Here is a 27,037-nt window from a genome sequence, read left to right on the forward strand (position 1 = left end):
CATATGTACATCTGTGTGGAAGTCAGAGGTCAAAGCTGGGTGTTTTTCCCAATTACTCTTCACCTTATTTTTTGAGACAGGGTTTCTCACTGACCCTGGAACTCACCAACTACTTCCAGAGTAGGTTTTTCCCTTTCGTATGGTTTCTGGGGATTGAACACAATTCATCAGGTTCAACCAGCAAGTGCATTTTTGTCTTCTAAGCCGTCTCACTGGCCCCAAGCCTGGCTTTTTACATGGGTATTGGAGATATGAACTGAGATCTCATACTGGTACAGCAGGTATTTCTCCAGCTGAGGCAGCCCCTTGGAGGTTTTAACTGTTAGTAATGTTGAGTCCTAGAGGACAAATCCCTTTGCATGTTTCCTATTGCTACCCAGGTAACATGTAGATGGACTTTTCTTTGGGCTGCCAGCTCACAAATAACAACACAGAGACTTCTTATCAATTATGGAAGCTTGGCCTATAGCTTAGGCTTGTTCCTAACTAGCTCTTATAACTTAAATTAACCCATTTATATTAATCTATGTTCTATCATGTGGTGTTCCTCTCTTCCATCTTGCACCTCCTGTTTCCTCTCAGTGTCTCCTGGCTTCTCCTGTGTCTTTATCCTCCTCCTCTTCCTTTCTCTCTCTGCCCAGAAATCCCACCTATACCTCCTGCCTAGCTGTTGGCCTGTCAGCTTTTTATTACACCAATCACAGCAAATGCATTTTCACACAGTGTACAAATATCCCACAACAGTGACCATTTTGGGATATATAGACTCAGGACTTTTAGTCACATAAATCCTTTTAGAAAGACATTTAAGGATATACTTTAGCAAAATATAGAAAAAGCAAGAAAAACAGAATTGAAGAAATATAAAACCCAAGCTACGGGCTGGCATAGTGTCATTTTGAAAATATATATATATATATATATTTATACAAAACATATGCTGTATGCACACCACATAGTTAGTGGTCTTCTGAATGACTGATAGCAAATGAATTGTCTTATGCTTCTGTATAGTTTCTGAATATTAAGGATATATTAGCTTTTTATTTTGCTTTTGAGACAGGGTTTCTCTGTGTAACAGCCCTGGTTGTCCTGGTCCTCACTTTGTAGACCAGGCTAGCCTCTAACTCACAGAGATCTGCCTGCTTCTGCCTCCCAAGTGCTGGGGCTAAAGGTGTGCGCCACCACGCCCAGCTTCCTTCGAGTATATTCTTACCTTTAAAGGCAGAGGACCTTAAGTCTGAATTGTTGAATAGTTTCTATTTCCTTATATTACAAAGGGAAACAAGCACACGGAATTTATTTTGCCGATTAGTTTTTAAATTCATATTCTATAATTCAAAACCAAGTTACTAGCGAGGGTGGTGGTGCTTGCATGGAGTCCCAGTGCTGAGTCCCAGCACTGGGTCCTAGCAGTAGAGTCCCAGTAGCGAGTCCCGTTACTAAGTTCCAGCACTGAGTCCCAGCACTGAGTCCCAGTACTGAGTAGGTTGAAGGAGAGGATCTACAGTTTTGAAACTAGCCGGTGTTAGACACCAAGATTCAACTTCAAAAAGCAAAACAGGACCAGAGAGGTGCTGGGTGGTAAAGAGCAAGGGCTGCTCTTGCAGAGGAGTAGTGTTCAGTTCCCAGAAACCCCATGGCAGCTGGCAAACATCTGTGACTCCAGTTCCAGGAGATTCAATGGCCTCTTCTCCACCACTCAAGTTGGGGGGAGGCATGGGGCACACATGTGCTGCACAAACATACATTCAGGCAAGACACCTATACACACATAAAATAATAGTAAAACATTTTTTTTAAAGCCATACAAAACAAATACACACAGACAGGCAGAGAAAAGGACCTGCTCAGGTACCCGCCAGACTCACCTCTCTTGATACAGAGATTCCCTTCCCAAAGCTATCACGTGTTTTGCCTAAGGCAATGTATATATATATATATGAAGCTTGGCTTTTACTTGGTAATTAATTTTTTTCACACAATTATATTTTGACCATATTCTATTCCTTCCCCAGATCCTCCCTACTTCCCTACTCACCCAACTTTATGCTTTTTCTTCTCCCTCAGGTAAAAAACAAAAATCAAAACAAACAATAATGCAAAAAAGTACACACACAAAGGGACAGAATCCTTTTAAGTGTTGGGTACCTACTCCTGGGCATGGGTACTGCCTTGGATTGTGATTGATATACCCACCATCGACTCATTTTCCCTATACCAGCAAAAACAGTGAGGATTTTTTTGGGGGGTGTGGCTCAGTGGTAGAGCACTAGCTTAACATGAGAGAGGTCCTGAGTTCAATCCCAAGTACTTGGGGAGGGGTGACTCCCAGTATTCTTAATTCCTATACTTTTAAAATTTTTTTCCTCCTTTGCTTTTTGAATAAACAATACACCTGAATTAAACTGAAATGTTTTAAAACTAGGCATCCTCTGTGTGATAACTAATTTCAATGTGTGAGATATGGAATGACTCGGGACACAGACCTCTGGGCATGCCTGTGGAGGAGTCCCATGCCTAGGTTAATTCCTTGGGAAGACATGCCTACTGTGGGTGGCAGCATTCCCTGGGCTGGGATCCTGGACTGTATAAAGAGGAGAAAGTGAGCATAGGAACTCATCTCTCTCTGCTTCTGAATTGCAAGTGTAAGGAGACCAGCTGCTCACACATCTACTGGTGTGAAGTCTCCATGACCATGGACTGTAATCTGGAAACATGAGCCGAAATAAATCCTTCCTTTCTTCCTTCCTTCCTTCTTTGCTTCCTTCCTTCCTCCCTTCTTTCCAGTTTATTTGTCAAGAGTATTTTGCCACAGCAGCAGAACAACAAAGCACTTGGTAATTGACTTATGTTTTTATTTTGGTGGTTGTCGTCCTGGGGATTGAACGCAACTCTGGCCTCTGAGGACACCAGGCATGCATAAGTTACAGCCATGCATGCAGGCAAACCTTAAAAACAGTTCCCCTCGGGGCAGACTTGAAAGCTGCTTGGCTTCTCAGTGTCCCATCTATCCATGGGCAATGCAGCTGGAGCTACAGGAGGTTATGAGCCTCTTGGCATGGGTGCTGGGTATCTAACTCAGGTCTTCTGAAAGAGCAGTGCGTACCCTTGACTGCTAAGCCACCTCCCCAGCACCCAACGTAAGAATCTTAAACAACTACAGAGGGGCATCAATGGTCACATACTGTAAAGGAGACAAATTTAGTTGCTTTCCCAAATTTACCCTTGATTTTCAGCACTGAAAATGAATGGTTGGTGGTGCAATATTAAACACTGTCAACAGAGGGTGCTAGAGAATCCCATCCCCTATCCCTCAACCCACCCCCCTTGCCCCCATTCTGGTGGGCTTCTACTTATGGGGCACTCCTTATGTAATGTCTAGTTTCTTCGGAAGCTCCAGTGCACATGGTTACATTCCACCATGCTTTAACAGCATGGGCAGGGTCTTTAGTCTAGGGCCCTTTAGAGCATCTCCCACAAGGAAACAAGTCTTGAGCAATATTATCAACCAGCTAGACCTAAGTGACCGGAGGGCTAATTTTGGTTTTCAGTATGACACACCTGGGAAGAGGGAGCCTTAATTAAGGAATTACTTCAACCAGATTGAAACTATGGGCATATTTGTGGGTATTTTCTTTATTGCTAACTGATAAGGGAGGGCTCAGTCCACTGTGGGCAGTACCATCCCTGGGCAGGTGGGCTTGGGATATGTAAGAAAGGTAGCTGAACCACGAGCCTGTGAACAAGCCAGAGTTCCCATGGTTCCTGTCTGCTCTTGCTTGACCTCTGGCTCTGAGTTGCTTCAGTGATGGACTGTGATCCAGACGTGTTTAAGTCAAGTAAACTCTTCCTCTCCAAGCTGCTGCAGGTCATGGTGTTTGGAATGGCCTAACACTCTGACTGCAGAAGACACATTCTTTTCAAGTCACAAAGAGCACTCTTCGTGACATGTGCTGAGTCAGAAAACAAGTTTCGGTGAGTATAAATACTGGCAAACTGCAAGTTCAAGGTGGAAAATGCAAGTCCAGTAAACCTTGTGTTTTGTTTGAAATCTCCAACAATAATACAGTGTGTTTTGCTGGAGACAATTGCTTTACTTGTACAGAAGTTCTTGCTCTTCTTTGTTTTATATTGATAATTTAAAAAAAAATTATGTGGCCAGGTCCACGGTGGCACACACCTTTAATGCCAAGGTCTTGGGAGACAGGTGGAGCGCTACGAATTCAAGGCCAGTACCTTGCATTTCACAAAAATCAATGTTGCGTTCCTTTACAAGGAACTTACTTTAAATTTACAGCCCATGTCGTGTGAGTGGATAGAGGTGCGGAATATAAAATACAGACCTCAGAGTTTAGAAACACTGTCTTGCTTCCTGATCAGGGGTCAGCCCTTTAACCATTAAATCACCCATCCATCCGCCCATGCATTTACTGGCAGAATCTCATGTACCCCACCCAGTCTAGCCTTAACTTGCTTTGTAGTCATGGATGACCTTGAATTTCTGATCATCCTGCCTTCCCCTCCCCAGTGCTGACATCACAGGTTTATGGCAGTTTCAGGTTTATGGAATCAACACCTGGGCTTTCAAGTACACAAGGTGAACATTTACCAACATAACTACACCCTCAGCCTACTATTTCTCTTAGACCACCTGTACAAATGTTAATGTGAAAAGGGCAACGAAGTCTTACTAACAGTGTATGTTTTGATATTTGGGCCCACAGGAACGGACTCCAGGACCATGCACTCTGGATACAGCTGCTCTGGTGGAGAATGCAATTGTGCCATCTTAAGGTGCAAGTTCTGTGTGAGCATTCTGTGGACCGCAAGTGACTTTGTCTAACAGTATACATATGAAGGCCTGCTAGTGAGTCAACTGCATGTTATACACAATGACCGCAGAGACTCTCATTTACTCATTTAAGGCGCTCGGCACCTCCACACTTGGTGCGGAAATTCCCAAGAATTCTCACAATCAGGGTGCACGCCGGTTTTAAAAACACGTTAAGCGGGGCAGCAGCTTGTATTAATAAAACTATAGTTTAGACTGTCCAGACGTGATGGCCCTTTCCCCCCACTGCAGCCCTGGCCTCCGGATTCCTCCTCCGTTTTCGGAGCTGACCAGAAAGAGCCGGGCTTCCCACGACGACTGAAGCACAGAGGGGTGGTGATGGCGTTTCGGGGGGAGAGGAGTGAACGACGACACCACCTCCGCCGCTCGGCCCGCAGCAGCCGGGGTCTAAAGACCCAGGAAAGCTTAGTTAGCCGCAGCCCACGGGCGACCAGGCCTGGAGGCCCAGGCCGCCCGGGAACCCGCGGGAGCCGCCGCGTTGCCAGGGCGACACTTCCGGCCGGCGCGCGCAGCCCTCCCCTCTCTTTTCCCCCCACCCCCTCCCCGCCAGAGCAGGCGAGTCGCGCGATGGGCGGCTAGACGCGCCCGGCGCCGCCGCGAATGAGCCCGCGGGAGCGCGCTCGCGGTCGCGCGCCCTCGCTTCCCAGGCTCCGTCGCTGACGCGTCGTGGACGTTGGGGGAAGCGGGAAGGCGGCGGCGGCGGCGGCGGCGGCGGTAGCGGCGGCAGCGGGGCCGGGATGAACAGCGGCGGCGGCTTCGGCCTGGGCTTAGGCTTCGGCCTCTTCCCCACGGCGGTGATTCAGGTGACGAACCTCTCGTCGGCGGTGACCAGCGAGCAGATGCGGACGCTCTTTTCCTTCCTAGGAGATATCGAGGAGCTGCGGCTCTACCCCCCGGAGTGAGTGCTGGAGCCCGGGCGGGAGGGGGGGAGGGGCGCGCCGCCATCCAGACCTCGGGCGCCGAGGCCTGCGGGCGGGCGGGGGAGGAGGAGGAGGAGAGCGAGAGCGCGGGCGTCACGTGACCGCGCGGGCTCTAACCGAGGCGGCCATGTTTGATGAGGGCACCCGGCCGGTTGCCCGGCTCCCCGCGTCGGGATTTTTTGGTTGATTAACCTCTCCGCGCGGTGCCTGCGAAGGGCTTAGGAGGGGCTCCCCCTCTCGAGCCTCCGGGACTGCCGTTCGTGTCCGGGCTTCGAATTGGGTGCCCCCAGCCCTTTAGGTCGTCCCCCCCCCCCGCTCCCGAACTTAAGATGGCCGCAGGTGGGCCCGCAGCAGCCCTCATGGCAAAGGCTCATAATGTTTTTTGCACTGGGAGAAATCGTGGAGGACGCCCTGCCACGGCCCAGACCTCTGGGTCTTAGTGTCGGGGTGCTAGGGCTGATCGGAGTGCCGCTGACAGCGTGAAAACCAGGGCTATTTTTTGTTCTCCGGGGCGATCAGACTGTTTACCCTCTTTTTGGTTTTTCTAACCGAGCCCGTATCTACGATCTTAAACGATCACGTCAATACCTCCTTTGGGGCAGCAGCCTGAATTCTCCTCCTAGAAGGTCACACCGGCTCAAACCTTTCAAAGAGTCGAAGTCAGTGCAGAAGTATCGTTACTGCGTATATGTGTTTAAGATCCAGTTCTTAATTGGCGTTTTTATGTCGAGATCGCTTCCCAGGTAGTAGTGTACTTGGAGTGGTAAATTTCCTTATGCACTCAGGAACTCGTAATCAGACAACCGTAATGGTTTTGCCGTTCTTAACATTCTCGAACTCATAAGCTTTAAGAAAAAGATCGCAGTATTTTGTTCTTTTTGCTAAAATCATTTGAAGGAAAAGGGAAAAGAATTCGGCTTTCATAGTAATGCATATGGAACAATGTTTTTCTCTGCTGTCTCTGAGTATCGGAACCACAGCATATTGATGTCCTATGCATTTGGATATTTAAAATTAATTTTTTTGGGAAATATTTCACGCATCCAGAAAAGTTAAAATACATTGAATGCCCATCAATATTCCCATCACTCGCATTCATTGATTTGTTGGCACAGTTGGTTATTAAAATTTCATTTGTTCTAGTTGGGCGTGTTGGTGCACGCCTTTAATCCCAGAATTCTAGAGGCAGAGGCAGGTGGATCGCTTGAGTTCAGGGCCAGCCTGGTCTACAGCGTGAGTTCCAGGACAGCCAGGGCTCTCCGTGTACAGGAAAACCCTATCTTGGAAAACCAAACCAAACCAAAGAACAAGCAACAACAAAAGAGAATTCATTTGTTCTAATAATGCCGTCCCTCTTCCCCCTTTGTCTGGTGTATCTTCAAGACCACATGATACTTAATTATCTCAGTCTAGAACAGGCCCCTTCCTCACCTTAAAAAAATACTTCGTGAAGTTGAAGTTTTATGAGGTAGTTTATCTTGTAGTACGACATACAGTCAGAGTTTGTACAGGTTACTTCATCATTCTGAGATTCAAGCAGTCTTTTTTTGATAAGAATACTGCATAAGGTTTGATTTAACTGTGACATTAAAATTTGTGCTATCTTTTTTAGCGTTCGAAGTTGCTTTCAGCTGTCTCTTAAGTACGTAACATTTAGTAATTGAGGAGTGTTCCGAAGAGGGCTGTGTCCTGAAAGGGTTGGAAGCCAGTCAGGGAAATACTCTGTCATTGAACTCTTGTAAACTAACGTTAGGATGGTAGAGTATCTGAAGGAGTACATCACAGGATAGTCTTCACTCCAGTGAAGTGCCATTTGTGTGGTTCGAACTTGTGTTTAGGCAGTAACACTGGCGGTTATTAACTGGAAGAGTACCCTCTCTTTCAGGGCTGGCTTGATAAACCCACTTTCCTTCCTGCTTGAGAAAATGTTGTGATTTGGGGTTTAAAGGTCAAAGGGAATGGAAAGGTTTTCTATTTGTGTAGATGGAGTCAGTATGTCACAAACTAATTCCTTTCGCAAAGTTGTTGCCAGACCAAAACTTTTCCCTAGTTTTCCTAAGTGCGGGAGTGGAGGCTCATTGTGGTTTTGCAGTGATACTGATAAACTTGATTGGCAGGCTTTCCACTCCATAATGCAGTTATGCTAGCTGGTCCTATGCAAGTAGGCTATACTTGCAGTTTGGCGCTGAAGTGTCTAAAATTGCAGTCAATAGTACATTTGTCAAAGATAATGATAGTTGTTTCGATTGTCATATAAACATTGTTTTGTGATTAATGTTTAGAAGTTGAGTCGTTATTTACTTTAAAACTGGAATACATTTCTTTAGGAAATGTGAAAATAGGTCCACATTGGGTGTCCTCCTTTTTTGCTCTCCACCTTATTCTTTGAAGCGGCCTGTCACTGACTCTGAAGCCCCTCCTGTAGACTGGCTTAGCTGGCTCCCTCTGGGGATTTGCTTGTCTCCATTCCCTGGTGCCCCAGATGCACCAGGGAATGTGAGTGCCGGGATCTTGAAGATCTGCTTGCTTGTGTGGCAGGGGCTTTACCACTGATCTGACTCCTCAGGGGCAGTTTGATTGGAATTTGTAAACACTAAGCACTCATGTAAACAGGCCAGTAACATGGCTCACCAGGTAAAAAGGCTTGCCTCTTAAGCCTGATCCCTTGAGTTCAGTCTTTAGAACCATTTGAAGGAGAGAATTCAGCTCCTCAGAGTTGTCCCCTGACCTTTCTCTACAGTTCCACTCCATGTGCACACACTTGCACAGATAATACAGAAAATTAAAAAAGAATTTATGTAGACATTCATTGAACATGTTAAGGATTATTTGTCATTCTTTTTTGTGTTGCCAGATAATTAAATATCCAGAATTACTGTCCAACTTTTTTGCACAATAGTTGAATTCCATAGTCCATGAAAACCTATTTATACAAATTGCTTTTTTCAGTAAACTTTTCATTGTGATATAATATTTATACAGAAAAATGAACATCATGGTGTGCAGCTCAAGCTCATTGAATTTTTAGAGTTTAAACAGCAATGTAGGAAGCACACAGAAGGGGAAGTATCTGCATCCTGTAAGTTCCCTGTGCTTTACTTCACTTGACTAACACCCCGGCCCTCCAAGGGTAATTCTTTTGATTTCTGACACCGGGGAGGTTTTCACCTGCCGTCTTCCTTGCTTGCTCTGGTCTCTTCTCTGGTTTTCAAAGTTAAAAGAACAACAGTAAAAGCCTATAACTACTTACAGTAACTTAGTTTACTTAGAGAAATAACATGTGCTGTGTCTGTCTTTTTTTTTTTTTGGTTGCCATGGCAACACACCTAAGCTCATCAAGCAGGGAGTTAGTTACTTTGGTTCAGGATTTCAGAGGTTTCAGTCTGTGCTGACGGACTCTGCTGATTCAGCCTATGGCCAGGCAGAAATAATGATGGTGGGTAGGAAATAGAGACAGACCCCAGGAAGGAGCCAGGGACAAGATAATATCTCCTTAAAGCTGCACCTTAGTGCTCTAGCCAGCCCACACTTCTACCAGTGCATTCACCTGAGTAAGCTAAGTACTGCCCACAGCTGAGGAGGAGCCTTTACCACCAGAGCCCTTTGGGGGTTACTTCAGAACCTAACCATAGCAGCCATTTTATATCAAATGGAGAAAAAGAAATGTCTGTGTCCTTACATTACCCCACCGAACTCCTTCCGTTAGCGTGTTTTTTCTTCTGGTTCCCGATATGTGCTTATTATAATACAGTGTGATCAAAGGATTCATACACTGTGATTATAAGCCTTTTTAATTTAATCTGTAATAAGCATTTTGCATATTGCTGTGCTTTAAAGTAATATTTAAAGACACGTGCTGTGTTGAGTGTTTTTTAAAATTCTGTCATTATATGTTGGCCATGGTTTTAATTTTTGATTATAAATGAATTTAAGCTAGGTACATTTGGAAGTGTCTGCTTGTCAGCAGTGTCAACAGTTCATAGGAAAGGTTTAGAATTGTGCCATTCAAAGTGCTGTTGGAGTCCTTAGATAAATGTTATGTTGCTTAATAATTTCATGCATATACCTCTTTGTTCATGTGATTTTTGATAGATCCTCTAAAGTAGTTCTCAACCTGTGGGTTGTGACCCCTTTGGGGTCACATGACCTTTTCACAGGGATTGCTTAAGACCATTGGAAAACAGATATTTACATTATGATTTGTAACTGTAGCAAAATTCCAGGTATGAAGTAGCAACAGAATAATGTTATGGTTGGGGGTCCCCACACCATGAGGAACTGTATTAAAGGGTCTCAGCATCAGGAAGGTGGAGAACTGCTGTACTGTGTACCTTACATGAGAGTGCTCTTGAGAGTAGACCACTTTGAAATCAGTTCCCGGGGTTCTCAGTCTTAATCTTCCATATAGTTTCTGATAAACTGGGCTGCTTTATTAAATGTAAAGTGAAGTGGCTTTTAACTAGAGATAGCTAGGATATGCGGTTTACGTTTTCAGTAGTGACTCTTTAGGTTTGCATTTTTTTCACAAAAGAGTCTGCCAGGTTGGGAACTGTAGCTCTAATGATGGCTTGTCAGACTCCTGATTAGAGGGCTAAACATACTCCTGTTGCAATTCCTAGACCTTTAGTTGGCTTTTAACTTGCTTTAGCTGGGAAGGACAGAAAGTGTTATCAATCCCACATAAGTGCCAACATTGTTTAATAAAGATCTTTGCTAAATTGGAGAAGAAAGGCTGTAATAGCCACAGAGCAAGGAGGCCTCCTGTGTCCTGGGGATCCGAAAGGTGGCAGCAGTCCAGGGACTGCCTTTTTCTCTCAAGAGGCTGTTTGTTCTCGTGTCTTCTTTGTAGCTTTGTGGACCTGCTCTGTACTCCTCCTCTTCAGACACAAGCTACTTTCCAGAAGGAATCTGATTGTTTGGAGTTCATTTGTTAGGTCAAGCCTGCCTACCCAAATTAGGTGGTGTTGGTCAGCCAGTGAAATGAACTCTGTGGCAAATGACTAGAGAAACTTATAGAATGTGTTGGTGTTTCAAATAAATTGTAGTCATGCCCATGCTTAAGCTGCATATAATGCTCAGTGAGGGGTCTGTGATATCTTTGGATGGTTTACAGAGGACTTGAAAATTGAGTCTTGAAGAAAAATGGAATTCATTTCAGGAGAGAGAGAGGAGATTTGATTCTGAGTGAAGCAGCATGTACAGAGTCCTCCCTCATGTTCAGACTATGTCCTTACTCAGGATGTGTTCTAGGAACCACATGTATGTCTGGAATTTTGGATAGATATAAAATGAAGCGGGAACGCCAAGGTGCCTCCAAGGAAATTTAATCTTAAGGGATGTGATGCAATTTAGGGTTTAAGGATCATACTGGCACTTTTGTGGAAGACCATTAATAAGGGATTAAAGTTAGACAAAGAGTGATTGGTTAGGAAACCGTAAAATAATCTAGGTGTGCACTGCTGAGGTCCTGCACTACTAAAGTGAGAATGAGGAAAGACTGTGTTTGGGAAAGGATCTCGGGATTTATAGACGGGTTGGATGAGGAAGTTGGAAAGGTCAAGGATCAGGAGTGACTCAGGATTGGCAAGAGAGATTATTTCTTAACACGATTTGGTAGTTCCCACTGAGACCTGACCTCAGTGAGGCGCTCTGAGATGAAGTAGACATTCAGCTTTGTGTCTCTTGAACATTGCTGGTGCCTGTGGCAGAGGAAGAGAGCTAAACCGTGGCTCTTAAGGCTTCTGCAGAATCGAGATGTTAGTTCTGTTGATAGTCAATCCACCAAAGCAAATTATATGCACATCACTAAGTTCATGAAGCAGAAAAGTGGAATTTTACTGTGCACTTAAAAGGAGCATTGGAAATTTTGGTGAATAGTGTCAATTACTATAATACTAGTGACTCCCAGATATCAGACCAGAAAAGTGTGACTTACTTTTAACTAAATAAAAATACAGGATACAGGGTGGGGCTGGAAGAAAGGTAGTGAATGGATTGTGAGCTTACTGAGGTAAGGTGCATCCAAGTATAGTTAATATTCAGCTCTGGGATCTGGTTGTTCAGATTTCAGGACCGACTTGAGTAGGAGATTTGGTAATGTCAAAGTGGTGGATTAAATCTGAATGGGGCTGTATTTACTTTTGTGACATTATGTGAAAGGCTTTGGCCTAGATGATTGCTGAGAGGGGTTTTTGGTGAGGGGCTACTGTGAATTGGTAACCTTAGGGCGGGAGAAGTAAATGGAGTCAAATAGGAAAGAAGTGGTATTTTTAAAAACAACTTAAGTGGCCCCACTACTTACATTTATAACATTGACTTAAGTTCTAAACACTAATACCTTTTATTTGGCTATTTTCTATAGTCAAATGCTGTAATAAAGTTTATTACACATATATGTGTCTTTGCCGTGACAAGGACAGCTTAAGGAAGGAAGGTCTTCCTCTGGCTTTTCAGGGATACAGTCCATCATGGAGGAGAAGATCGGGGGTAGGAGCAGGAGGTAGCTGCTCACAGAGTCCCCTGTAAGGAAGCGGTGTCCTCAGCACTGTGCCCCCTGGCCTTCTCCTTGATGTCGTGTAGGACCTTAGCCCAGGGAATGGAGCCGCTGCAGCTCGTCTAATCCAGATCATAGCACACACAGTTGTCTCTTTGTGATTGTGGATCCAGTCAGTTTGACCAGCAACGCTGACCGTCACAGGTTGACAGTGTAACTGTAACCTTAACCATTTGATGTTAGTCCACATTGTTTGAAAGATGGATTTGTTGCTATATGTGAAGGATTACAGAGAACAAATTTAGTAATAAATGACCATGGAGGCGGCTGGAAAGATGGTTTATAGTGGTTAGAGCACATACTCATGTTAGGTTCTCAGCACCCTCTTAGGCAGTTCACTTGTGACTCCAGTTCCAGCCTTTTTCTGGACTTCATGGCCACCAGCATTCACATGTGTACACACACTTAAAAATAAGTCTTTTTTTTTAAAAGGTAACATTGTAATTACTAGTTAAACAGTTATTCAGTGTTTTAATGAGAAATAGTATAGATAACAACATAGTGCCATGAAGGTAGTGATTTTTTAATATAACCAGGTGAGATCATATTATAGACAATCTCTCTTCGACATCCTGATTCCTTTTTACCCTCAGTCTGTTTAGATTGAGTTGAATCAAATGGGCTAAAGTGTCTACTATTTTGCAAAATAAATTACATTAACATTTGTTTGTAAAAACCTTTTGTTTTATCCCCCAAAGCACATTTTTCTGTAGCCTAAAGCCATCTGGTATATGCAGAAACTCCTTGTTTAATTTCTATGTTACCTGATGGAACGATCATTTTGAAGTGATTTCTTTTTCATTATTGGCAGTGAACCCAGGGCCTCCCATGCACCTACTAGCTATGGCTTTAGCTCTGGTTTTTATGTTATAAATGTTGTGTAATGAGATAGGGTTGGGAGAAGCTACAGTGTGAAGTCTTGAGAATTGGTGCTTCTGTAAAGGAATTTTGCCTGAGAACATGTTAGCTGTTTTGGAATGTCACTCAAGGACTGATTGATTTTGAATTTCACTCTTCAAAAGGGTTTTGTAGACAACCCTGGATTGACTTCTGCTTTGTCAGACAGGTCAGCATTAAATGACTAAAATTTGTTGTTTCGTGTGTTAATCATCTTTACCAATGAAAATTATCTAAGTCTGGTGTAAGAAAGAAATTTCAAATGAAAATTATCAAACCATACACATGTTTATTAATCCATTTGTTTTCTTTTTATCTTGCAGCAACACACCTCTTGCTTTTTCCTCCAAAGTATGTTATATTAAGTTTCGTGACCCATCAAGTGTTGGTGTGGCCCAGCATCTAACTAACACGGTTTTTATTGACAGAGCTCTGATAGTAGTTCCCTGTGCAGAAGGTTGGTATCTCATGTTTTTTTCTTATTGTTTTAATATCTGTCCTGTCTGTTTGACTTTCCTAGAAATTGGCCAGTACTCTATGTGCAAGTCTGTTTGTGCACACTCACATTTGTGTGTGTGAAAACGAGAATGAAATTTGGAGAAGAAAAAACACCTGATAGAAAATTATATTGAAGTGGTTAGTTCATTACTTATGGATATTTGAAATTTTACAACTGAACATTTAGAAAATTGATCAAATATTTGCCCTTTCTAGATGGGTTTGGCTTTTCTGTAGCCAGTTTGCAGATTGTAAGAAGAGCCTTTTGGACTTTAAAACCTTAAGTTGGTATGGAAAAGTATTTAAAAGGCATGTGTAAGTATATACTCATGGGACAGAGTTAAGAGTTTCCCAAGCAAAACACTATACATTCAGCCAAATTGGGGTTGTGATATTTTTATATTCATTTGAAAAGTACTCAGTTTATCTTTTCAAATATCCTCTTAAGGTAGTTTCTCTCAGTTGTTACAAGATTATGGTTTCATACTTTATTGTAATTTTTGCTATACACCTAGAACTTTTTTTTTTTTTTTTTTGATTGGCTTTTATTGGGGAGGGTAACTGGAAAGCAATTTTTAAAGCCTCCATCAAGGAGTGATGTCAAAGGTGGGAGCAGGCCAAAGGCCTTCTAGTTACCTGTGAAATTTTATGTCTTGTATTGCTTTAAGAGCTAATTATTATTAACAATTTTGTTTTTCTAGAGTCATTCATGTATAAATTGGCTTCTGATTTTGACAGTTTTAATGTACAATTAACTTAGAGTACTGACTGGCTTATATATATAGTGTTTAAAATTTGGTTATTTTCTAAATTTAAATGTCCTTAGAAATGAACATTTTTTTTTTTTTGCTAGCTGATAGTAACTATTTTATAGCATAAAAGTATTCTAGAAACAATTGAATGAACTTTTTATATGTAATTTTAAAAACTTGTTGTAGTTATTAGGTTAACATTAAAATCACTTAGTGCATCAGGAATTTGCTGCGTTTGGGAGTTTTCTGCTTGTTTTAGAATGCCTCTTTTGGAATGTTAAGAGCTATAAGATACAGCTCCTCCCAGACTGGTAATTCTGAAATCCCAGAACAGGAAGTTCTGGTTTCTTTTTTTCCCCAGATAAATTTGAAAGCATATTTCTCATGTTTCAAGGGTTAGAGTAGAGAGGGAAGATGGATTAAAGTAAATTATTTGCTAAGTAGATTCTTATCTGTCACTCTTTAAGAGCACAGTGAACCCCAAGTCAGGGAGTAAGGTGGGAGAGGAAGAGGTATTGATTTGACAAAGTTTCATGGCGTGAAACTGCACAGGAAATACTTCAGTAGAGTTCTTAACTGGAAATATCACAAATTTATAGTGTAGACTTTTATCATTGCTGATTTTGAAGGAAGAGTTTTCAGTCATTGTTGGAACCTTGCGTTAATCCCATACAATCAGAAACTCTGATTTGTACAAAACTTTCAAGGTTATGAGCACATGGAAGTCATTTGTTTCCTTGGTAGAAATTTATAAAAACACAATCAGTTATAGCTCTTGAATATTTTTAATGCTATCATTTTGAGAGAAAATTTTACCATTTTTGTACATGTAAATCTAAACATTTACTGCATTTTTGTATTTCCACAAGACTGGTATCAGGATAGACATTTTTTTTTTATTAGTTTTGTCAACTACAGCTGATGACTTTCACAGCTGTTAAGCCTGATTATGCACTGCCAGCAAAGACGTAATGCAGTGTTACATGGGAAAGAGCAGAGTGAGGAGCAAGTGAGGTGTGCAGTGGAGGAGCGCAGAGAGGAGGCAGTGGGTCCGTGCTGCGTGTGCCCTGTGCACTCGAATCCCGCGTGCTTGCATGCCACAGAAACAGCACAGCACTGGGGTGGGGGCCAGAAGGGGGCCATGTAGAACACTGTACCCTTTTTCAGAGACAGTAATGTGAGAAGAGGGTGGAAAAGTGGTGTTGATACCAATTAGGAAATGGACTATAGTTAATAAAACATGCCATTTTGAATAAAATATACTTGTCTAAATATGACCTCTTTTTGTTGTTGCGTGCATTTCAGATTTCTTTTTATAAATGTTAACACTTAGAAAAAATAAGATCAACATAGCAGGTGTGAGCCTAATCATCAGTCATAACTTTATGTCCACATTTTCTGGTAGATGGATTTTGACTATTAATTTGGTTTTGTATGTTTTCTCTATGTGATATGTGTGCATTATTAGATGACTAGACTGGCCAAGGCAGACCTGTTACACTTGCCTGAGTCAGGCACTGTTTGCCATGCCACTAAACCTGCCGCCAAGTGAAACCTTCATTGGGGAAATGAGATCGGAGTCTGAGCCGCAGAAGATGGACGCCTGTCTCTGTTTTTATTGTTTTACTTTCATTTCAGTTCTTTTTATTTTGTCCCTTTTTTGTTTTGTTTTGTTTTTGTTTTGTTAAATCTCTCTCACTTTTAACTTGTGAGCTGGTTTTCCAGTTCTTTGTAAATGGTATTCCATTAAGAATTCATAACGTGTTGTAAATTGATGGGGGAAGGATGACCAGAGCTCAACCTTGAGATGAACTGAATGGCCGTGCAGTAAGGTAGAGTGCAGGGCTGTGAAGATAGATGCTCAGGGCCTTTAATGGTGTTGGCGGGTTGAGGTGCACTTGGATCTTCAAACATTAAAACACTTGACTAGAACCGTAGGGACATTTTCTCATGGGCTCAGTACTTATTATTTTTCCCCAAGTCTACATCTCTCATAAAACCAACTGATGGCTTCTAATTTTTATCCTTCCCCTAGAACTGTAGGTATATAAAAGCACCAAGGAAAATTAAGTGCATTTCTTTTAACGATCCGAAGGTAGGGGAGGTCTTTGTCTTCTATTAGCTTGCTCTTAAGCCTTCTGTTGCCTCTGGGGAATGGATATTGGAGAAAACTGTTGGTTATTTATTTGCATGCATGTTTTTTTGTTTGCTTGAATTTTTTTGTTGAGAATTCTTCAGAGGTTACTAGCTTTTCAAGTGGAATATGAAGTCAGGACTCAGTTGTGTGAGAGATGTTTGCCTCAGTTTTCTTTCAAGTGTAGTTTGGGGAAAATGCCAAATGCTCACTTGTTTTTACTTCCATATACTCTACCAGAGTTTCAGAGGATAAATTTTAGTTTGGAAATAAAGCAATGGAAATTTTCTTAAAGTATCTTTAATAGAATAAGACAAATAATACTGAGCTTATAGTTACTGATTTTTAACAGTTTATTGTCATGAATGGCAGGGAGAATCTGATAGCCTGCTGATATTTAAGATAGAACTGAGGCCTCACAGTTCGAAGTAATGAGCTTGGCTCATGTCTAATACCTTATTGTCTGTGTAGCCTCTACTGTCTGGATAGCTGGGTTTGGTTATTGACAGACAATATTAAATGGGGCACATGACTACATTGGAACTCTTTTAGGTGCATAAATTAGGGTACTGATGCATAGAGTACACACCTCAGGACTGCAGTTATTCATCAGAGGTGTTCAGGTTTTAAATCTTAAAAAGTATTTCTAATAGATAAAATGAATGTGATAATATAAATAGTATAGTGTATATGTGGGCATATGTAGATGTATAGTAATAGTGATAACTAATAGTTCATTGTTATTTGATATCTTTAGTAAGGCCTACCTTGTTATCATTCTGCATGTTAAGAAATTTGTTCTCCAGAATTTAAAGTAATAACCTTGTTTTTGAAATTAGTTAAATTTAGAAGCTGTAAAATTAGAAAGTATACATTTGCCAAAGCCACTAAACTGTAATTCTAATTTTCTTTCTATAATAAGCTAAAACCGTTATCTAAAGTTTTAAATTCCAGCTTGAATTCTATCTATGCTTGGAGGTTTTTCCAGAAATTGTTTGGAGATTTCTCTCTGACATCTGGTTGTTTTAAATAGGATTTTTCCACTGAAATCAGGCATAATGCCTTTGAAAACTTGCCACATATATTTTTCAGTATATTTGATTTTAAAGTACAGTTTTAATAGAAATGCTCTTAATAGAAATGATTATTTATATATGCAATCAAGTTTGAGAAGTAGACCTTTTTTGCTAAGAAGATAGGGGAAAATGTGAGTTTTAGTCTTTTTTTTTTTTTTTTCAGAAACAAAATATGGCAGATCATGAACTTCAAAAGTAAATTTTTCATTTTTTAAGTTGTGGGCATTTTTCTTCACTTCTAAAGGGATTTTGGTATTACTCCTGTTAGAAAATTACAGGCTTCATAAGAAAAGCGTTTTTAAGTATTAGTTAACTATTATTCAGATAAATATACCGAAATTGCATCTAAAAGTTAATAGTGTAAGTTTCCTGAGACTGGGGAAATGTTGCTCAGCCCCATGAATTTTTTTTTATCAAATGCCTAAGGCATTTTCTTTGGGATTGGATTCTTTCTAGGCATTACTGATGTTGGTGAGGTGCCTTACTGATGAATGGGTATGGACCTTTTTTAATTGAAGCTGATTGCATGTTCTAGTTTTCTGTTCTTGTGTTTATCTGAAATTGAGTGGAGTCTTGGAGGGTGTCAGAATTGTCTGCTCACAAGTAGGAGCGTCAGTAACAGGGCCGAGACACGCATTATGGAACAAAGTTCAATTCGCACATATTTGTTTTTTTCTTTTTCTTTTCTTTTTTTTTTGACTAATTTGGTTATTTGCCATTTCTGGGGATTAAACTTTAAAAAATGTTCTTCTTTTCTGTATCTGATGTTCTGTGTGCTATTAGTGACGCAGCCAACACGAACGGTTGTCATGTGTAACACAACTTTCGATCACCGCGAAAACAGCGTCCTGGGAAAGCGTCCATGCTTGATATCGTTTGGTTCATGAACATTAAGTTTCCAGTACAGGTGACCCATAGCTCAAAGTGTTAAATAATTGTCTACATTATTCAGTTTTTAAAATAATATTCCATTAATGAGATTGTTAGTCTTTGAAATTTTGCTCACTTTTATTTTTCCTAATAGAGCAGGATAAAAGGAAAGACTTATGTTCTTATTTGTTTCTTTGTACCGATCTGATAGATAGATTCATTTATTATTATTATTTTTTAAGTGCAAGGGTAATTGTAAAATCATAGTGTAAAGCTGGTGTGGTGTTTCTGCTCTCCATAACATTTGGAACTTGCCTCTGCAGGTAAAATCCCAGAGGAAGCCAAAGCCCTTTCTTTACTGGCTCCTGCTCCAACCATGACCAGCCTGGTGCCTGGTGCAGGATTGCTTCCCATACCGACCTCCAGCCCTCTGACGGCCGTGAGTAGTGTAAGTCCTCTGAGTGGGTAAACACTGACCTGGGCAAGCTGTTGAGGAAGGAGGGAGAAATTATTTTCACTTTCTTTGATGGCAACTATTCCAAATCCATGCTTAAGAATTTACCCCATGTCATCTTACTGGGGCATGTTTTGGGGATTACTTTGAAATATTGGGGGTTGTTCAAATTTGAGAATTCAAATAGGTTTATTTAGTAGAAAAATCAGTTATGGACACTTGGTGCTTTCGGAAGCATAGACTTGGAGGTGCTAGATCACTTGCCAATTCTGGAGGACCAGAAGGACTAAGTCATTTAAAAAAGGAGTTGAGTATTAGTCATGGACAAAAGCATTTCAGAGAAGTGGTTACCTGGTGACTGAGAAGATGGAACAAGGTGTGACAAAAAAATCTGAGTGTGTTTCTGTGTAGAATTAAACAGTAATTAATACCTTGTGATTTCTTAGTAAAAGACCTATATAACCATTGCTGGGCTTTGGCTTTTGTGTTGAAGATTGGAGTCCCACTCCCTTAACAGTAAGGACTGCGGCTCTAGTGTTCCATAGGGAGTGCAGACTTCGGGATTGTGATGGTCAGTTTGTCCCGATTCAAGAAGTGCCTTCTGAAACTTGGAATCTTGCATAGCATTCTTCCACTGGAGACCTTTACTACATACAATCCATGGAGCAAAATGATTTTTTTTCCTCCCCCGAGACGGTTTCTCTATGTAGCCTCAGCTGCCTGGAGCCTCCTCCTCTGTAGACCAGGCTGGCCTTGAACTCACAGGATCTGCCTGCCACTGCCTCCTGAGTGCTGGGATTAAAGATGTGCCACCGCTCAGCTTTTGCAGATTTTTTTTTCCAGAATGACTTTTAATGGAACGTGTTTAAGGAACCCATGCTGGCCAGTTTGGCTGGAGCATAGTGAGGAGAGAAAACTAGGTGTTTGAGGTTGGATAGGAGACTGACTTTGTAGGGCTTTTAGATCATAGAAAGCATTTGAATTTTACTTTTAAGTTGATTAGACTTTAGCATGTTTTCCAAAAGATCAGACTGGCCACTCTGACAAGAATAAATGACATTGGTTTTTCACCTTTGAACTTCTTTTATTTAACAGTTGTTAAATCTAGTCATTTACAGTGGATTTGCACATATTGTCAGTGATGGTTTGATGGAGTAGGACAAGTAGAAATGAAAGTGGTGGTACATTTTCCTTGAAAAAACCCTTTTTTTTTTGTTACTTCTGCCAAATGCAGCAAATGTTTGTCTCTTCTAGTTTAAAAATACTTTAAAATTAACATGTTTCCTAAGATAGGTTCTGAAAACTGCTTTTACTAATGTTCTAGAAAGATTATCCCATGGGGCCTAGAGAGATGGCTCAGCAGTTAAGAGCACTTACTGCTCTTGCGAAGGCCCTGGGTTTGGCTCTGAGTACCTTTGTGAGGTGGCTTACAATCTTCTGGAACTCCAGTTCTAGGGGATCCAATACCCTCTTTTGGCACCTTTGTGGTGTACATAAACTCATACATACCCACATAAATATAAATGTTATATCTATATATAAAAGAGCCGGGCTGGTGGCGCATGCCTTTAATCCCAGCACTCAGGAGGCAGAGGCAGGAGGATTTCTGTGAGTTTAGGCCAGCCTGGTCTACAGAGTCAGTTCTAGGACAGCCAGGGCTGTTACATAGAGAAACCCTGTCTTGAGAAACCAAAAAAAAAAAAAAACCAAAAACTTAACTTATTGTTATTATTATTACATATTATATTATATATTATTATATATTGTTATTATTTTATTATTATTATTGTTATTGTTATTAACTTAACAAGGATTAAGTTAATAATTCAGTAAACTTAGATGGTGTAATAAGGATCAGAAACTCACTCAGTTGGTGTTTTTGAATGACAAGGTACGGTATGTTGATATTTACAAATTAGCTGTTTGTGCATTGATTCACTTAGTAAAATGTTTTGAAGCCCCCGAATCCATGTGCTGTGGGCACACTCTGGAGTAATGACAGGCTTCAGTCATGTAAGAGCGTGTATCCAGGTGAAGCCAAGCACTTCCTGCCTTGTTTTCAGTTCACTTGGTGGAGTATTAGAGTCTCTGAAATCTTGTTCTTTTTTTTCAGCATGTGACTTTCTCTTTAAATAGTCCCCCCCCCACAGTGCTTTTAAAAAAAGTCCTCAATGATGAAAATGTAGAAAAGCTTCAGAGTTGTTTTGCTGACCATGCATTCAGTGTTAACATGTGTTGGCTGAGGGAGTATCAGACAGAAAGGCACATGAGAAAGTTCTGTAATGAATGCATGATGGACTGGGCTATTGTGACTACAGGCTCTCAGAAACTTAACCTTACCTCTTTCCTACAGTAAATAATACTGTTGAAGGAAATCACAGATTGTAACTACCTTGAACACTGGAAATTAGTGTCCAGTTTTAGTATCAGGTTAAGGGTAGAGACATTGTTGTATTAAAAAAGGAATGTGATCTCACTCCTAATAATTCAGATACATGTAGCTTAAATCAAGGAGTCCTTTCACTCACATTCATGTTGAGGTGATACTGGTAACAAGATTAAAGAACAATGCTTTGGTCATTAATCAAAACTGTGCCTTATGGTTTACTTTTGTTTTTTATAGCTTGGTGTTTCGCTTAGCAGTTTGGGAGCCATACCGGCAGCAGCACTGGACCCCAATATTACAACACTTGGAGAGATCCCACAGCCACCACTTATGGGAAATGTGGATCCTTCAAAAATTGATGAAATTAGGAGAACAGTCTATGTTGGAAATTTGAATTCTCAGGTAACTAAGAAGAAACTGAGTGGCAGTGGCTGCTTATTCTTTCTTCTTAAAAATTCTGTTGATAAAATATTGTTGACTTATTTTTAAAATTTATTTTTGTTCGCATACCTTACATAATGGGTTTCATTACGATGTTTTCATGCATGCATATATTTTGATCATTTTCCCCATTACTCTCTTGTGACTCCCCCACCCCCACTGGTCCCCTTTTCCTCCCAGCTAGTCCCCCTTCTACTCTCACGAGTTTCTTGTGACCCAGGAGTGTAATCAAGATCTTAGAGAAGCATAGGTAAGGGGCTATTGACAGGAGCATGGGAACCTTGCCAGTGGCCCCTCTCCCTGCAAATGTAAACTGCTTTATTTACCTGATTTTAAAAAGAAAAAAAGAGTATACTGTATTAAAGTGTCCCTCTGCTTCCTCAGACAACGACAGCTGATCAACTACTTGAATTTTTTAAACAAGTTGGAGAAGTGAAGTTTGTTCGGATGGCAGGTGATGAGACTCAGCCCACTCGGTTTGCTTTTGTGGAATTTGCAGACCAAAATTCTGTACCAAGGGCCCTTGCTTTTAATGGAGTTATGTTTGGAGACAGGCCACTGAAGTAAGAAATCTTCAACAAAGACATTTTAATGGTTTTGAAAAAGTTATAAAGTATTTGATTAATTAAGCTTTTTAAAAAATAGTTATGGGCAATTTATGGAAAGGAAGAGACTGTTAAGTATAAGTGAAATGCATGACACTGTAGCATGTTATGTTTGAAGATGTCTTTTCTGTTTTTAATATCTAGTTGGTCATTAACTGTTTATATATGGTATATAATGGCTTCAGGTATTTTCCTGTACAGTTCTGTAAGTCAGGTTTGTTTTGTGCTGATTGTAGATTAAGGGCAACTTAGTTTTGTAATTGAACTACCCAACTTCTTATAGTAAGAATTTTTGGTAAATTCCAAATCCTACAAAGAAAGTAGTGTTAAGTATTTAGAAGTGTTTTAAATGAGACATTGTGACTTAATCTGCTCATGTCTGTCCTTGTTTGTAAAAATTTCATATCGGATTTCAGATACTCAAGACCAGAAATTACATTTCATACAGGTTATTAGGGTGAATGTGGGTTTGAGTTTTATAGGTTGATCTCTTAATTAATAGTTTGATGGGATTTTACTTTTTGTTTTGTTTTGGTTTTGGTTTTTTTGGTGTTTTTGAGGCAGGGTTTCTCTGTGTAGCTTTAGAACTTGTCCTGGAACTCGATCTGTAGACCAGGCTGGCCTCAGACTCACAGAGATCCACCTGCATCTGCCTCACAAGTACTAGGATTAAAGGTGTGCGCCACCCCTGCCCGGTGGGATTTTACTTTTAAATGATGTGTCACTGTTATCCGGTACTCAGTCTACTCAGTGTGGAATGGGTAAGATAGACGTAGCAAGTGTGTCTGTGTGTGTCACAGGAGCTACCTTGCCGACTAGGGGAGGTTTACCAGATGCCTTTCAACTCTGAAGCTATGTCTGACTGAGACATGGGGCAGTGTTGAATAAAATGGCCATGTAGTCAGCTTCCCATTCGTCCTGTCGGGGTATGCAGGTTATTAGCAGAATCTAATTAAGGATAGAAGTGGTCCATGCCTGGTGGTGGTTGTACACCTTTAATCACAACACTTGTGAGGCAGGGGCAGGAAGATCTCTGTGAGTTGAGGCCAGCCTGGTCTATAGAGTGAGTTCTAGGAGGAAACTAGAAAAGCCAGGAGGAAAAAGAAGTCGTCATTTGTAGCGAGAGTTTTTTTGGTCCTGTCTGGCCCACGGTCAGGACAAATCTCTCTCACCCGCCAGTCCTGCAGCTGTTAAGGTCGACTTCAGTTTTTCTTTATCAGGTGTAGATGAGTAGTAATCATGGTTTTCTGAGGTTGCTGTTGGCTATTCTGTATTTAGCTATTTTATTTCCTTATGTGCTGCTGAGATACCCTTAGATTTATAAACATATAAATGTATCATACTAACAGTTGGTTCATGTTTTATAAACTGTGGTGTGTTTGTGATATACTAATATTTTTGATTTAGAATAAATCACTCCAACAATGCAATAGTAAAGCCTCCTGAGATGACACCTCAGGCTGCAGCTAAGGAGTTAGAAGAAGTAATGAAGCGCGTGCGGGAGGCTCAGTCATTTATCTCAGCAGCTATTGAACCAGGTAAGGCCCGCGCTGTTGTTGTATAGTCACAGTCTCAAGGCCGTAGACTCTTAGAGCTGGAAGGAGTTTAGGATCACACTGCTCAGTTCCTTCATTGCACAAAGGAGAAGACTGAAACTCCAGAAGTAGTGAGTGGACTCAGAACAGGTCAGCACAAACCGACTTTTCCCTGCTGCTGAACTGACACACTAGCTTAGGGAGTTCTCTGTGACAGCAAGTCGGTGTTGAAGTCGGTTGGCTAGAAGCAGGGTGTGAGTGTTATTACTGTGAGGCTAAAAAGGAAAGAGTAATGTGTAAAGTGCTAAAAATAGGCAGCTTGACTTTCCCTCCAAGTCTTCATTTTAAGACAAGAGAAAGGACATATGATTTAGAAGAAACACTCAGTTTTGCAAGATGAAAGTAAAACTTACTCAAATTTTTGTGTTGTTAAATACTTTAAAATCCACTCTAAAAATGTCTTTGTGATTTAGCTTGAATTAGATTTCCTAAATTAACACTTGGAATTTAGCTTCAATTCTAACAAAATAAATGCAGGAAGGTCTTAGCCTCACTGTCGTAGGAATTGCAGACTGTTTAATCGTACGTTATGGCAGCAACAAAATACTACGAACAGCTGTTTATAATCATCTGGTTTATATGTACTGCTGCAGGGTGGCTGCACTCAACGAGTTTTTGCAATGACTTTCTTGGATGTTTCTGAAGGATAATTGCACAGGAGGAGGATGTACAGAGAGTAGGCCCCTTGCACTATATGTGGTATATTCCACTTGTGCCTAATTATTAACTGGGATCTTTACTTGTTCTGAGCTTACGCTGCAAAGTGGTTTTTTCCTCCCAGAGTCTGGAAAGAGCAATGAAAGGAAAGGCGGTCGATCCCGTTCGCACACTCGCTCAAAGTCCAGGTCTAGCTCAAAATCCCACTCTCGAAGGAAGAGGTCGCAGTCCAAGCACAGGTGAGACTCTGCTGCCGATGCTGTGTTCTCCAGTTTTGTGTGTACGTCAGAGGGTTGAGACGTTGACGTGCTAGAACTGAGAAGTTTCCTTAGTGTGGCTCTACCTGGTAGTGTGCTTACCGTTAACCAGTGCTCTACCGATAATGGTGTAGTTACGGGGTACACCAGTTGTTTACTGTTAACCAGTGCTGGGATTCAAGACATGTGCCACTGTTTCCCAGCTCAAATTGATTTTTAATTTTTGATAATCTTTAGTTTTAGAAGTGTTTTTCCTATTTGCATATGTTTTATACTCGATTTTTTGCATATGATTTAAACTCGATCGAGACAGGGTTTCTCTGTGTAGTTTTGGTGCCTGTCCTGGATCTTGCCCTGTAGACCAGGCTGGCTTCAAACTCAAAGAGATACTCCTGGCTCTGGGCTCTGTCTCTCGAGTGCTGGGATTGAAGGTGTGTGCCACCACTGCCCCGCTGTAAACTAACCTTCTATACTCAACAGGAAGTTTTCATTCTCCTTTTTGAGACAAGCTAATGCTGGAAGTGGTGCTCAGGTTGCAGCTCTTCTCTCCGTGGTCCAAGCAACAGTGCCATCCTTTTCCTAAGTTCTTTCTGTCCTATTTTTGATCTCTTTAGTATCTTTTTTTCTTTTATATGTAATTGCTTTGTGTTTGATGCAAATGATACCTTAGAGTGCAGTAGGTCCTGCTTTGATATGCATATTACTTGAGAATCATGCCTGTCTTAGGGTTTCTATTGCTGTGAAGAGACACTGTGACCATGGCAGTTCTTGTATAGGAAAACATTTAATTGGGACTGGCATATACAGTTCAGAAGTTTAGTACATTATCATCAGATTGGGAAGCATGGTGTCATCCGGGCAGACATGGTGCTGGAGAGGTAGCGAGAGTTTTATTTATTATCCAATGGGAGCTACACATACTCACAGCATACAGAAAGATATCTCTAGACAGAAATTTCTCAGGTCCTGCCTTGCCCAGCAGTCCGGATGAATCTCTCCCACTCGAGGTCCCACAGCCACTTATAAAATAATTACACAGAGGCTTATATTAATTACAAACTGTATGGCCTATGGCTTTAGCTTCTAGCTAGCTAGTTCTTTCATCTTAAATTAATCCATTCCTATTAATCTATATGTGGCCACGTGACCATGGTGTTACTGATCTGCTGGCATCTTGCTGGCGGCAATGCACAGCTGAAATAATTTTTTTTTTTTTTTTTTTTTTCGAGACAGGGTTTCTCTGTGTAGCTTTGCGCCTTTCCTGGAACTCGCTTTGGAGACCAGGCTGGCCTCGAACTCACAGAGATCCGCCTGCCTCTGCCTCCCGAGTGCTGGGATTAAAGGCGTGCGCCACCACCGCCCGGCTTGAAATAATTTTATTAATGTGTTCTTTGATAACTTTATGCATGTTTATAATGCGTTCTGTCGGTCACCCTCTGATCTCTCATCCTTTATACATTCTTCCTGATATTTGTTGTGACAAGCTGTGCATGGCCATTTGTAGATATGTTGAAGGATATAACCTGTTCCCCTCAGAATGACTCATAACCAGTTTACAAGGAAGCCAGGAATTTAAGACAGTTGGTGATGTGAAAACTCGGGTGAAGTCTCCAGATCATCCCTGGAAATACTCACTAACTCTGACATGGGAAATAACTATTAAATTATAGCTAGTCAATCTTCCAATAAGTAATTCATTTCTGGTATTATAACTAAAACATTATAGAAGGGTCATTTAAAATATTGGTAAATAGAATCAGCTTTCTAACTAATCTTGTCTTAACTTTGTGCAGTTGAAATTCTAAGAATAAGTTTTAATCTTCTTACAATTTGTTTTTCTTTAGGAGTAGATCTCATAACAGGTCACGTTCAAGGCAGAAAGATAGACGTAGATCCAAGAGTCCACATAAAAAACGCTCTAAGTCTAGGGAGAGGCGGAAATCAAGGAGTCGTTCACGTTCACGGTGAGTTCTGGAGATGTCAAGAAAATTTAAATTTGATCACTTTTCACTCATTTGAAATTGTGGTTTAGGTTTATTATGAGAGAAATGAGTCTTTCTTGTTGTTCAAGTGTCTAGGCCTCTGAT

At 41.1% G+C, this 27,037-nt stretch overlaps 1 protein-coding gene across 7 annotated transcripts in view; it reads left to right on the top strand.

The window, feature by feature from the left end:
* Positions 1-5,409: 5,409 nt before the first annotated feature.
* Positions 5,410-27,037, top strand: part of Srek1 (splicing regulatory glutamic acid and lysine rich protein 1) — a 31,329-nt gene continuing 9,701 nt past the window's right edge. Inside the window, exons 1-8 of one of the 7 annotated variants that reach the window (XM_006982729.4) lie at positions 5,410-5,753; positions 13,549-13,682; positions 18,879-19,003; positions 21,633-21,797; positions 22,221-22,399; positions 23,849-23,979; positions 24,818-24,932; positions 26,795-26,914. In XM_006982729.4, coding sequence (XP_006982791.3) covers positions 5,593-5,753; positions 13,549-13,682; positions 18,879-19,003; positions 21,633-21,797; positions 22,221-22,399; positions 23,849-23,979; positions 24,818-24,932; positions 26,795-26,914 — 1,130 coding nt within the window. In that variant the 5' untranslated portion in view covers positions 5,410-5,592. Of the gene's footprint in view, positions 5,754-5,833; positions 6,519-13,548; positions 13,683-15,698; positions 19,004-21,632; positions 21,798-22,220; positions 22,400-23,848; positions 23,980-24,817; positions 24,933-26,794; positions 26,915-27,037 lie in introns of those variants that run through there. The other 6 variants (XM_016001304.3, XM_076552167.1, XM_076552166.1 and 3 more) reach the window with 6 other exon arrangements.

This window comes from Peromyscus maniculatus, chromosome 15 (genome assembly GCF_049852395.1).
Source record: "Peromyscus maniculatus bairdii isolate BWxNUB_F1_BW_parent chromosome 15, HU_Pman_BW_mat_3.1, whole genome shotgun sequence".
NCBI classification, from domain to species: Eukaryota; Metazoa; Chordata; class Mammalia; order Rodentia; family Cricetidae; genus Peromyscus; species Peromyscus maniculatus.